We start from the raw sequence: 12,927 nt of genomic DNA, 5'->3' as shown, positions 1-12,927 counted from the left end.
ACAAGGGGAGGAGACTGAGACTGGATGAAAAACCTGGGGGTGAAGTTGTGATGACAGATCAGACAAGGAGATGGGGGGTTGGAGGAGGACTGGGACTGGTTGGGCAAGGAGACTGGGCCTAGAAGCTGGTGGAGGCAGGGGGAGAATAGGCTGCTGAAGGATGACTACACTAATTAGAAGGCAGAATTCATGCTAATGAATATTATGATTTCAAGATGATGTATCGAACAAGGAGAGCTGAGAGAAACTTGGAATTTCCATCCAATGGGAAACTTTGGTATGTTGATGTTTGTTTTCAGCCCAAATCAGAATGAAAAGTCAAAATATCAAAACTTTAATGGAACATGTTCTAAAAGAAAAGACATTAAAATATTTTTTGAAATGTATCAAAAGGAAACATTTTGTAGGGGTGTGGGGCTCTCTTAATGCAACATTGGGGTTCAGTCTCAGGTGAGACCATGGTGCATTATGGGAGATGTCACTTGGCTGTGGAGCCAAGCCCATAAGGGGAAAAATAAAAATGTGAGGCGCAGGGGAAGCTAAAGTGGACACAGATTAATGATGCAAAACAAAACATTTTGGCGCAGTTCAACAAACCAAAATTATATGATTTGGATCAACTTGACCTGAAATTAAATATTTTATTTTGATTTTATTTCCTGATGCCAAAAAATTTTTATTAAATTTTCCGAAATAAAAATTTCCCTGTGGAAAATCTTTATTTTTTCCTCAAACCACATTTTCTGTCAAAACCAAAAACAATGGAAAATTCCTGAACAGTTCTTCTAATGAAGCATGTTACAACTCTGTGAAAGGTAGATTGTTTGGACATCTTTTTGTCTTAAAATGCCCTGAGAACCTAAAGTGAGAGGCTAAGGGATTTACGATTATTTCCATTTAGGATTATTCAATAGAAAAACATCTCCATGAATCTTGCTAGCAAGAAGCGAATGACTGTTCCTGTTCCCTGTGAAAGTGGTTGAGAGTCTGTAGGACAGCCAACATGCCACTAAATAGCCTTCAACACTCTACCTAAGATCTTACCTTTATATTGGTCAGATCATTGTGTATTTGCTGCCAGAACTTTCATTATTATTGTGGTATTCTTGCTCCTTCATTTGGACTGATGATCTCTCTTGAAGGAATAAATATCTGAGTTTTCTCTGTAATCTTCACATCCTCTAAAAGATCTGCTGTGCTATGTTGATGAGAGTGAAGAACCAGCATTCTTGGAATCTCTTCCCATCTCCTGTGAGATATGTGTTGATCTGAATCAAAGCTCATAACACAGGAAAGAGAACTAGAACATATGCCATAGGCAGCACATTGGTTGCAAAAACTACTCTTATATTTCTTCAAAAATCCTTTCTCCCTTGGTGCTCCTATTCAAATCCAGCTGAGAAGGCAAAGGTCCATGCTTTGTGCATCATGTTGAAATGTCATCTGTTCCAAAGAAAAAACAAAAACCTGAAGACTACCTTAATTTTTGTTAAGGAGAAGCAGCAGGTGAAATTTTGTTTTGTTGTTGTGACTCCTCTGCTTGTACATAACACTGCTACTTCTTACTCTTCACCAGTAATATAAATTTTAGGCCAGTGTTGTAATCTGTTAGGGATGTGATTACTCCATATTTCTGTCCATGATCTTGGATATTTTAGGAGCAGTTTTGTCAAACCCCATAGAATGGTGAATGAAGAGTGCTGTAATTTACACCAGATTAAAATGTAGCTGATATTCATTTAAATGTGTTTGCTTGCACAGGTTAAAACATAAACACTGCCTGCAGAGTACCTGTTTTTCAAATGTGGAGTCGCAAGAGGTTAACATCAATTTGAAGCATGATCCCATACTTCTCTTGGATACTCCAGAGGATATTATAGGGGAAATCTAATTAAGAAGATGGGTTGAACTTCAGGATGCCCAATTTATGAGTGGACTAATTGCTTGCTGTGAATCTTCATGGAGATTTGACATTGTGGGGGGAGGGGGGAAGGGAATCTCTGAGTACTGCTTAATTAATACCCATTAAGAACATGCTAGTAATTAGAATTTGTAATTTGTTTCTCTATATTTCATTAATAAAGTCACATGCATAGCAGAATCTACTTGATGTAAATGTTGTGGTTTCGACTTCAGTTGTTTTATCCTGGCTTGTAAGACAAATTAGAAAACACACCTTCTTTTGAGGTGTGTTTATAAGTGATATTAATAAATTCCCCTCTACTTTTTTAAGTACCTTCTCATAGGCCTCTCAAGACCACAGTGATCCTTGTTGGTAGGTCAGTTTTCTTGTACCCATTCTGTCAGCAAGACTGAGAACAAATATCAAGTGTGGTACACAAGCAACTGAAGGAGAGAAGAGCAAGTTTTCCCCCTTTTCCTCTTAAGTAGCTAATGGAGGACTTCAGTTCTTCAATTTTCATTGATACAGGCAAGAGTTAATGGCTTCTATAATCAGGAAATGATAGAAATAAATTTTTGTCTCTGTGGCTGGCTAATCCTATGTATTTAAAACCTGGAGTGGGGGGCTGATTAGTTCCCAGGGTCTCTGGCAATGCTCCTAGGGAGCCTGTGCATGGACAAGGAAACATTTCTGGCAACTGGAAGGCGGGGCCTACTCAGGATTGCTACAAAGATGGTCTCTGAGCAGATGAAACTTTTTAAGGCAGCTTAATACATATATGCATGTTGTTTGCAAGACTTGGATTATAGTGCCTGGTGATAGGCCACCTGCCACTTTCACTTATGTTGGAAAACTGGGTTTCTTCCTTTGGATTGCAGACGCTCCTACAGTTGTCCTTAAAGAGTTCCAAGACTACCACCAGATCAGCAGCAGACATTCTAGAAGCCACTTCACACCTGCAGTGGAAGTATTGGAGGAAGAGGAATAGTAAAAGCCATATTTTGGTTATCAATTTGAGAAGGAGTTGAACCAGCAGGACTTTCAGACTCTAAAATAGCTGTTCCTCAATGGTCATTCGGATCCAAATTTTCAAAGCCCCATGCAGCAGGCAGTTCATGCAACACAGCCTCCTATTCCTATACTACTGTGTGTTATTTGGCCAACATAGCTGATGCCATGTGCATTTTGTAAAGCATGTCTGTGGTGCAAAGGTTTGGAAAATTGATACTTTAAGTGAATGTCCTGTGTGCCCAGGTGAGTACTAGGCTTATGCACCACTTAAATCCCACTGTAGCCCTGTTTTGGAAGTTTAAGACTTTGCTCTGGCCCTCTACGCATGGGGGTGAACTTCACCCTTGCAAATGGGGACCCAAATAACACATTAGCAGCTGACTCTCAGTCTAAAACCATGAACATAAAAATCAACAAAGACAAAACCTATATGCTGTGTGGCCCCTATAATCATCTTCAGTCAATAAATACTTCACTTGTACATCTTATTCACACAGGTATTGACAGTGGGTTAAAGGCCAGTGTTAAATATTTCATTTTTAATAGCCTTTAAACCCAGGGAATTGGAGTATGGGCTATTTAATTACATGTCTCACACATAGACTGTAAAATTAAAATTGATAAACACATTAGTTCTGTAATGACAGGTTTCAGAGTAACAGCCGTGTTAGTCTGTATTCGCAAAAAGAAAAGGAGTACTTGTGGCACCTTAGAGACTAACCAATTTATTAGAGCATAAGCTTTCGTGAGCTACAGCTCACTTCCTCAGATGCATATCGTGGAAACTGCAGCAGGCTTTATATATACACAGAGAATATGAAACAATACCTACTCTCACCCCACTGTCCTGCTGGTAATAGCTTATCTAAAGTGATCATCAGGTGGGCCATTTCCAGCACAAATCCAGGTTTTCTCACCCTCCACCCCCCCACACAAATTCACTCTCCTGCTGGTGATAGCCCATCTGTAATATCTCTTTTCAGCTGGACTGTTTATAGAAGTAGTGTTAGAAATTGCAGGATAACTAAATCTCTGAAAAAGTGATTCTGTGAACATGAAATTGTGGGGTTTTATGTCTATTGTCCCTGATTCCATAGCCAATTTGCTCATTGAAAAAACAGTGGGTTTTTTTGTTGGTTTGTTTTTAATTCCCAGACCTTCAGACACGGCTTGGGATTTGAAAGTCAAGCTCGGTTTTTGCTTTTTGGGTGTTTTTGTTTTGTTTTGTTTTGTTTCCCTCCTACTCCTTATCTGGCTTACCGTCCTGACTGTTGATTAAGTTCCAGCTGTGGATTTTTTATTAACAATGTTAGGTAATATATGAAACAGAATTCAATATACTCTCCCATAGTTTTGTGACACTGCTATGATTTGTCGTTGTCAGCAAGGCAACTAGATATAACTGTGAATGCATACAGGGAACAGATCTGTTAAGGTGTCTTTTGTTTACATACTCATTTTTCTGACAATAAGCACACCTAAATCACTCATAGAATCCTAGAAATTAAAAATGGAAAAGATGTAATACATTATGGAGACCATCTGCCTGCTATTTTATGACACTGGCACACATAGAGCACTACAGCTAAGACTGTTTTCAGGAGAGAGATGGGAAGGTTCATTCCTAGTTGGTATCTTCTTCATTCAAAGCCTCAGTTCTTGTTTATCTTATCCCACCATCTCAGAAAGCACCAGCACCTGACAGCAGCATCAACTTTTCAGCTGTAAATGTAGGCATCCTCCAACAGACCCTATCACTCAATAGCTGACCCCTAGGAGGTGCTATGAGTGGAGAAGATCAGCGTAGTATGTGTATTCTCTCCAGGTTCCTATCATTATCTTTGTCATATTTCCAGGTTCCATTAAGGGCCCTGAGGTTGGTTAGTGTGGAACTTGGCTTTCTCACATGGTTGTGTAATGGAGTGCAAGCATCCCAAGCCATCAGTCTGGCCAAACATACTTACTGTTTCATTAGAGGTATTATGTGGATATGGTTGCACAGATGTCATTGCAAATGTTTTCTGTTGCTTATAACATTTTTGTCTTTCAGGTTGAAACTTGGCATGTTTGTTTTCAGTCCAGGAGAAAATATTTTTGGAAAGTTTGTGGGGGAGGAGAGGAGCAGTTCAGCCATTTTCCAGGCTGAAGCAGGGGAATTATAAAAATGTTTTGTTTTGAAGAGTTTAGAAAACTAGCAACTCAACAGGGATTTATGCTCTAGGTCATGTCGGTGAAAATTGATTTTTGGTTTGTCAGTTTTATAAGGGTTTAGAAAAACACTTTGTACATGTGCTTTGATTTGTTGACTGTGATCCAGTAACTGCTTGCTTGTCAAGTTCTGTTGGCTCTGCAAAGGGTGTGCGCGTTAGAGAAAGTTCATACACAACCTACTCTTTCACACTGAGAGAAGGTGTGTAAAGAAAACAAAGGCACGTAGGAGAGGAGGTGGGGCTCTACCTCTCTCCATACACTTAGGCTTGACCTACACTGAAAAGTTATATTGGAATAGCTACATCTGTCAGAAGTATGAAAAAACATACCCCTGACTGACATAGCTATGTGAACAAAAACCCCAGCGTAGATACAACTTCCATTGATGTAACTAATGTGATTCAAGGAGGTAGTGGTCTTACACCAAAAGAAAAGCTCCTCTGTTGGGTGTAGGCTGAGTCTATACTCCATGGCTCTGCTGGCATAGATATGCCAGTATAGTCTCCATATTGTAGACAAAGCCTTAGTGAATGAATGTGTAGCGGGAAGGGGAGCAGGAAAGAACACAGGGCTCCTGTCCTATCGACTGCATATATTTTGCAGTACAGTGCACTCTACTGCTGTTAAGCAAATAGGTGCATATTATTGATTTTTAATTTTTTTAATAAACTAGGGAAACCCCATTTTAAAAGAGCCTGTTAAAGCTGTATGGTGAAGCATTCAAAAGTCAGGAAACAGTGAAGTTAATGTTCCACGCTCTTATGACTAAAGATTTGATCCTGCAACACTTCCATATGCAGGCGCATTGAAGTAATTGTTTCTCTTATGCACCTTCACTCATTGTAGTCAAAAGGACTACTTGCATGAGTAAAGTTACTCACATATAGAAGTATTTGTAGTATCAGGCCTATAATATTTTATTACACTAAAGAGCATATTCTATATCTGACATAGTGTATATTTTGAGAAATAGTATGTGCATTGTAGTACCCATTTCTCCAAGGGCTAATGTGTCTAAGGGTTTTGTGGGAGGTGAAACTTGTATATATGATATGATATATTATGAGCCAATGTAGCTTAGTGGACAAGGAAAACCTGGTTTCAAGTCCCAGTTTTGCCATTGGCCTGCTGGGTGAACTTGGACAAGTCACTTCCCTCCCTGTGCTTCAGTTTCCTCATCTGGAAAATGGGGATGAAGATACTGACCTTTTGTAAAGCTCTTTGTGATCTAAAGATGCAAAGCACTGGATAAGAGTTATCTTTTAAGGACAATGGAGCTAAGCCAATTTGTACTAGCTGAGGATCTGCCCCAACACCCTTATCCTGCAATGAACTTTGTGCAGGTGGAATCCCGTGCCTGTGTTACAAACCACAATGTATATGCAAAAAGGTTGGAGTTGGTGAATGCAGCTTTAAACATGTAGTGATGTTTAGCACTTACAGAACATTTTCCGTTTTTGCTTCATGTTTGGATACAAAACCTTAGTTTTCTGTGATACTTCATGACTTGGTTTAAAGGAATGTTGCCATTTGTGGGATTTTCATCCCCCTTTTCTAGAAGAAATAGTAACATTTGACCTCCTAACCAAAATACACATATTGGAAAGGTAATAAAATGTCAGCTTTTTTGAGATTTTAAAAATGATTAATTTAATCCTATGATTTTTATGCTACTCTCTTCATTTTACTTATGTCTCCATAACACCATTTCACCAAGTCACCAAAAAGTGACTTTTACTTTTTTTTTTTGAAAGAGAAATTTGAAGTCAATATGCTGTTGCAGACATGATTTTTCACCAGTTTTACCACTTGCACTACTTTGGAGAAAATTTTACTGCCTGCTAATGTTGTTGTTGTAGAGTAAATTTCTTTCACTATGAAAAATGTAAATGTAAATCCTAGCTGCAGTCAAGGCCTGCCTCATGTTATGACAGTAAATTGATGCGGATAGACTAGCTTTTCTCTCAGACTAACCCCGTCCAGACCATAGACTAACGAATGGGGTATGATACCGGTCTTCCAACACTGTCAAGTGGACACTGCACCAATGTGGGAGATTACAATAATTGCTGCTGCTCCTTTCCCCTGACCCTTGTGCAGCAAAAATGCCCTTAAAGATGACCTTTTTAACCAGAAAAGTAAACTAAAGGTTAGATCAATCCCTTCTATGGAAACCACCCCAGGAATGGGTTAGAGGGTGTAAAACTCTAAGATTCTCCTCACAGAGTTTTCTTCAGGTCAGTCTATGAAGGGGAAGTGACGTACTCTCCCCTGCTCCCTTCAAAACAGCACATTGCAGGGTGCTCCATCCATGGAGAGACATTGTGCCTCAGAAGCTTCCTTTCCTTCAGCGCCCTGCACTCCACAGTTATGGGGCTGCCATGGGAGGAGGAGGGCTTCTTGAGCATGAAGTGGGCTGGCATAGAAAAACTTGTTTGTATTTGCTCTCCTAAGTATTCCATGTGAGGTTCATGGTGGAACTTTGTTTACCTTCTTTTCCTGCCCTGCCTTCCACATCAGCCTCTCTTCCTCGCATTTGAGTTTTTGTGCCTGCAGAGATTCTTCTGTAGAGTCTAAGGAGGTGGGGATGGTACCACAGAAGAGGTTCCCGCCTGCCCCCCTTCCCCAGCCCTTTTGCAAGAGCATCTGTGCACAGATGACCTCTTTTTACTGTGTACCTTGGGGCATAAGCCAGCCCTACACCCCCTGTCTAATAAAGCACTGAAGCAGACATGTAACTTTAAGACTGAGAAGTCTCAGGGAGCCAGTTAAGCACGTGCTTAAGTGGTTTGCTAAATAGGAGCTTAGTTAGGTACCATATTGTCAGACAGGAAAATGAAGGTTGCATAAGGAAGCACTAGCACCCTGACAGACAGGTGCACACAGGTATCTTAGAACAGTGGCTGTCCCAGTTGCAGAAGACAGCACAAAGGCCCCTTCTGTCTCTGACTTCTGGTTTTGAGGCAAATGCAGCTGGTGACACAGCTAGCCCCACAGCCTGGTAAAGCTGGGCCTGGCTCAGCCAAAGACCTCTCAGCAAGCAATATGGGAAAGGCATAGCTCATTGGTGCAGGGGCTGCATGAGTCCTACACAGGCCCCTAATAAGGGCAGTCAGGAGGGAGGGCTAAAGACTGGGTTTTAAACCATTGCAAAAGTTGCTGCTATGTACGCGCCTTCTTGACATTCATGTTCCTGCATTTCAGACATTCCTTTTGACAAGTCCTACTGAAAGAAATAATTAGTTAGCTGTAAAAAGATTTTTAACTGTAACAAAAAAAGTCATATTTACCTGGTTTCAAACACAAACTTTCAACTTGTAATTTAAAAATATACATATAAATAACCAATATAAGGCTCATGTATTAGGTCCACTTACTTATGTGACCTGATGATTGACAGATGCATTTGGTAGCTACTTAGTCATTGTAGGGGAAGAGACTGTAAGGTTGGATCTGACGGGCAGGACCAGTATTGATTTGACTGTGTTCTATGCTATTTAATAAAAATCCTTCCTCATAATTTCTTCTTAAATTTGTGATGTAACTAATTAGCAACTGCAAATAAAATGATTGGACTTTAAAGCACAATAAACTCTGAATATACTGGTTCATTTTCTCAGTGAATCCCTTTTGTGCTGCCAAAATTAGCACTGTCCATCAGACCAACAGGTGGTGTATGATTGCATCTCCCATGATGCTTTTTTTTAGAAAACCAATCAGAAGTGGCACTGACATGATGATGCAGAGCTGTCAGCAGATCAGGGGTATATAAAGTAAAACAACTATGTGAGCACTTCTGAGCAGTCGTGCATTCCCAGCCTCGCCTCGGGTGTAGGGATTGCAAAGAAAAGCAAAACTACACTGTCAAGACTGTGTAGTTTTGTTTTCAATGATTAGAGGCTCAACGATTCTCATATTGGGATTGTCTAAAATCTTGCTCTGGATAAGGACGTCGTTTACGAAACTTTCGCTGGGCTTTGCCCACTCCTTTTAGGCACTCTTGAGAAATCAGGTTAGTGGCATTTTTTTATAGTAAAACTATATTTCTTTGTCAGTCATTAATCGTTTTGATAGAACACATCAATATAAATATATATTTATGGGTATATGGTGTATGTAATAAAAATATAGTCTATAAACACTGAACCTTAAAGTTCTTTGTCAAGAATGTCGTCTTATGTTTCTGAATGTGAGTTTTGATAAAATTAAATTAATAGTTCTTTAAGTACATTTGATATTAAAGAAACATTTAAATTAGGCTTTGAAATGTATATGGAAATGTCAGTTAACTTACAAACTTTTTTATGTATGCTGGGAGTGTTCAAGGTTATGTTACTCACAGATAAACCAAGAAGCTCCAAGAATAGCTCTGATAAAATGCATATGGTATCAGCTAAGCACCGATGACTTTTTAAGGGAATCAACTGCGAAGGTATCAATTACACAGCAGCTCTGGAACACTTGTCTGCTGTCAGTCATAGCTGGGGAAGTTATTTTTGGAGCCTGATATTTCAGATGCATACCTTTTAATCATAATTATACAAAAGCCTTATAAGCTCAAAATCTTAATCATTGCAATTTGCCTATCCAATGAGAGATTTAAACTTTCAATGAATTCATCATCAATTATACTTAATTAAATAATACCCAACATATTCTGGAGTTTGGAAATAATCTGTATAGTTTTTATACTGTTTATTTAAAATACTAAATTATTTCTCTTTCAAATGACTGTCAAATCATTAATCCACAATTGAAGTGGATATGAGAAGAATAAGTATACATTAAAGTAATTTGTACTGTCTTGCTTTTGCACATTTTTGGAAATTGGTGTCATCAGGAGATTAAATGTCAGTTATACCTAATTTGTTTAAACTATTTCACAAATTGAAAAATTTCAGAAACAAAAAAATCACCCCATACACCAAGTTACAAAAAGTGTCAGTACAACTCATGAAGACAATACACATAGTGCCTTTCATGTAAAGTTTCACACAACCCAATAGAGCATCAGATGCTGCCCTTTCACCTTGAATAGTACATTACTGCACATTTAGTCACGCTGTGTAGGATTTTCAAAGGAGCCTACAGGAGTTAGGTGCCCTTATGTCATTGAAAGTGAATGGGAGTCAGGCTCCAAACAAATCTGGGCTCCTTTGAAGAGTCAGGCACTGATTTCAATGGGTCTGCTCCTCAGCGTAAGATATTTTTCAACCCAGTTAAGGATGGCAGGAGCTGGCCCATAGTTAGATTTGAATAAAGGTTTATTTTTTTATATATTTATAATTATGTCTGGTACTGTGGCAATATCAGATGCAGAATCAAAAGTAAATGCACAACTCAGAGTATACAGGAATGTATCACTACAAAGTCGAGACACCGAAAAAAAGATTATCAAGATATCTCTTATCTGGTAAATCATGATGATAACATTATATTCACATGGTGTTTTTTTAATCAAGGAAATTATAACTTCAGTTTAAAACAGTGTGACCTTAAGCATTAGAAATATTCAAACTTAATTCATTTAAATTCAACATACAATTAAAATAAGCCCTTTTAAAATAAAGTTCAAAATATCTCTAATATGTATTCTTTTCCATGGCTTTCAGTGTGTTTCTTTTATGCAAAGAATTATTATGCATAGGAAGAGAGGACACACTTTTTTTTCCTTCAGATTTCACACCTTCCTGCAGTTGTTCAAGTCATCCGTGTCAGTGGCTACCTTATACCCTAACTCATGTTTCAAAGGTAGCTGTTTCTCAGTATTCCAGATTGCACTGAGCTACTGTCTGAGAAATAGTTGAATTTTGTCTGCATCTTTAATGCCAATATGCTTCTGCATAAGATTATTCACTTCTTACAGTATACCTTAAAAAAGGGAAGCCTCCCAGCCGTCCTTTAATTATTAAAGGCCAACTAGATTGCAGACAACCACATTCCTTTTAAGCTGCTATTTAAAGCCTAATTCTGTTCCCAGTGAATCTAATGATGTTTTACAGAACACTTTCAATTCATCCCAGAACGCTTTGGACCTGTATGAATAAGGATTATTTTCCCTTTATGACAGATAGGGCGATGGAAGCAAAGAGGCTAAGTGACCTACACAAGGTCAGACAATGAGTCGGGGCAGAATCAACAGTAGGACCCAGTCTCCTGGTGCCATGCTTAATCCACTAGAACACAGCTCACTCCATTGAAGTCAATAGGAGTTGTATTATTGTCTTCAGAGGGAGCAGGAGCAGGCCCTACAAGTGAAATTATTATATTCCAACAATTCCAATATTAAAGCATAGTCAGGCCAATATGGTTTAAGGCTGAGAAGGATAAATCATTCCATACCATGTACAAAAAAAAAAAGTGGCAGTACAGTAAGAAAGGAGAGGAAATATGTACAGTAAGAACTTTAAAGAGCTTGGCATTTGACATCCAATTATGTTTTCCTCTTTCTTTCAGAGTGCCTGTAAAGATGACGACAAAAGCACCAACGTTTACGCAGCCGTTACAAAGTGTTGTGGCACTGGAGGGTAGTGCCGCAACCTTTGAGGCTCACATTAGTGGTAAGACTTATTTCTTTCTGACTACCTTCATTTCTTGGTCCTGAATTATTTATGTTGTGGAAATGTAAGGCAAACATACAATTGCTGGTGCTTTAGATAATCCTGTAATGTGATGGAGTGAAGATTGTCAGTACATGAATATATCCAAATCTGACAGCCCTGAAAAGGTCAAGTAATATAATGCCATTTCTTCAATGGATTAGCCTACTTCAGAAAGTGTTATCGGATTCCAGCAGACATACTGTGCAGAATTATGATGGATCAAAGGACAGGCCCAATTGTGCTACCACCTAAGTCTGTGGTCAAATTCTCATTGACTTCAATAGGAGCAGACTTGGGCCCCAGTTTACAAATCAAAGGAAGAAATAGGGATAAAAGTGCAAACTGAGCTAGTGAGAGATCTAGGGATGTATGCACAGAGTCTGTGATGACATGACAGAGTGAGGGCCAAGCAGCAGAAGGTTCATTGCTGATCCAAAGCAAAAGGGGACCATTTTTTTTGTGCTGGGCACACTGGCTCATTTTCTGTTGACTTACGCCCCATTCAACCCCCTTGACTCTATGATTTTGGTGGAGTCATATGGGTTGTAAGCACCGAATTTGGGTTTCTGTGCCCACTCAGAATGGTAGGAACGTCTGTTTAGAGGTAGTGTAAGATTGTCCAAACATAACTAAGATCATGGGGCAACTTAAAGAAGCACCTTCATTTTTAAATGAAGTGCCATATTATCAAATCTTAACATATGACAAAAATAGTGAATGAGTCAGCATGAACACAGAGAATGTACAAAGCCCAACTCAAACCCTATTAGTCAATCAAAATAAGTGTCAGAGCAACCAATGCCTTGTTCCAGGAGTAGCTTTAACACATGCTCAGTACTAAGGAGAAGTGGCACAGAATGACATGGTTAAGGGAGTGTATTAGGGTGTTGGTGTTAGCACTGTGACTACCACATACTATAAAACAAAGCATACATGAACTGAAGTTGTACAATTACCCCCTGGCAGATATGTTGTCTGTCCAGCACCGTAGCCACCTTTGACATTTGCTGTGGCTGATGATCATTGCCCTGGTCCAAAGTGTGGCTGATAATCATACTTTTGCACCCAGACCTATACCAACATTTTGGACCCTTTGATTAACATAGGATGATATGAACACCTCCATATGCCCATTTACATCTGTGGATTATTTTGTACCCACTTTTCAGGGTTTGATCCACTACTCCAGTGTTAGCCATC

General features: G+C 39.1%; 2 protein-coding genes across 2 annotated transcripts in view; both read left to right on the top strand.

Moving 5' to 3' along the window:
• CCDC141 (coiled-coil domain containing 141) overlaps positions 1 to 2,004 on the top strand; it is a 151,999-nt gene extending 149,995 nt beyond the window's left edge. The window contains exon 29 of the mRNA XM_084642594.1: positions 1,762 to 2,004. Within this exon, the coding sequence (XP_084498720.1) occupies positions 1,762 to 1,891 (130 nt within the window). The 3' untranslated portion in view covers positions 1,892 to 2,004. The remainder of the gene's footprint in view (positions 1 to 1,761) is intronic.
• Positions 2,005 to 11,594: 9,590 nt separating this feature from the next.
• Positions 11,595 to 12,927, top strand: part of TTN (titin) — a gene marked incomplete at its 5' end in the record, with an annotated part of 307,317 nt that continues 305,984 nt past the window's right edge. The window contains one exon of the mRNA XM_084642843.1: positions 11,595 to 11,685. Within this exon, the coding sequence (XP_084498969.1) occupies positions 11,595 to 11,685 (91 nt within the window). The remainder of the gene's footprint in view (positions 11,686 to 12,927) is intronic.

Source organism: Lepidochelys olivacea (assembly GCF_965140295.1).
Source record: "Lepidochelys olivacea isolate rLepOli2 genome assembly, chromosome: 11".
Lineage (NCBI taxonomy): Eukaryota > Metazoa > Chordata > Testudines > Cheloniidae > Lepidochelys > Lepidochelys olivacea.
The sequence above is the reverse complement of the archived record's forward strand: the minus strand, read 5'-3'. Positions and strand labels throughout refer to the sequence as shown.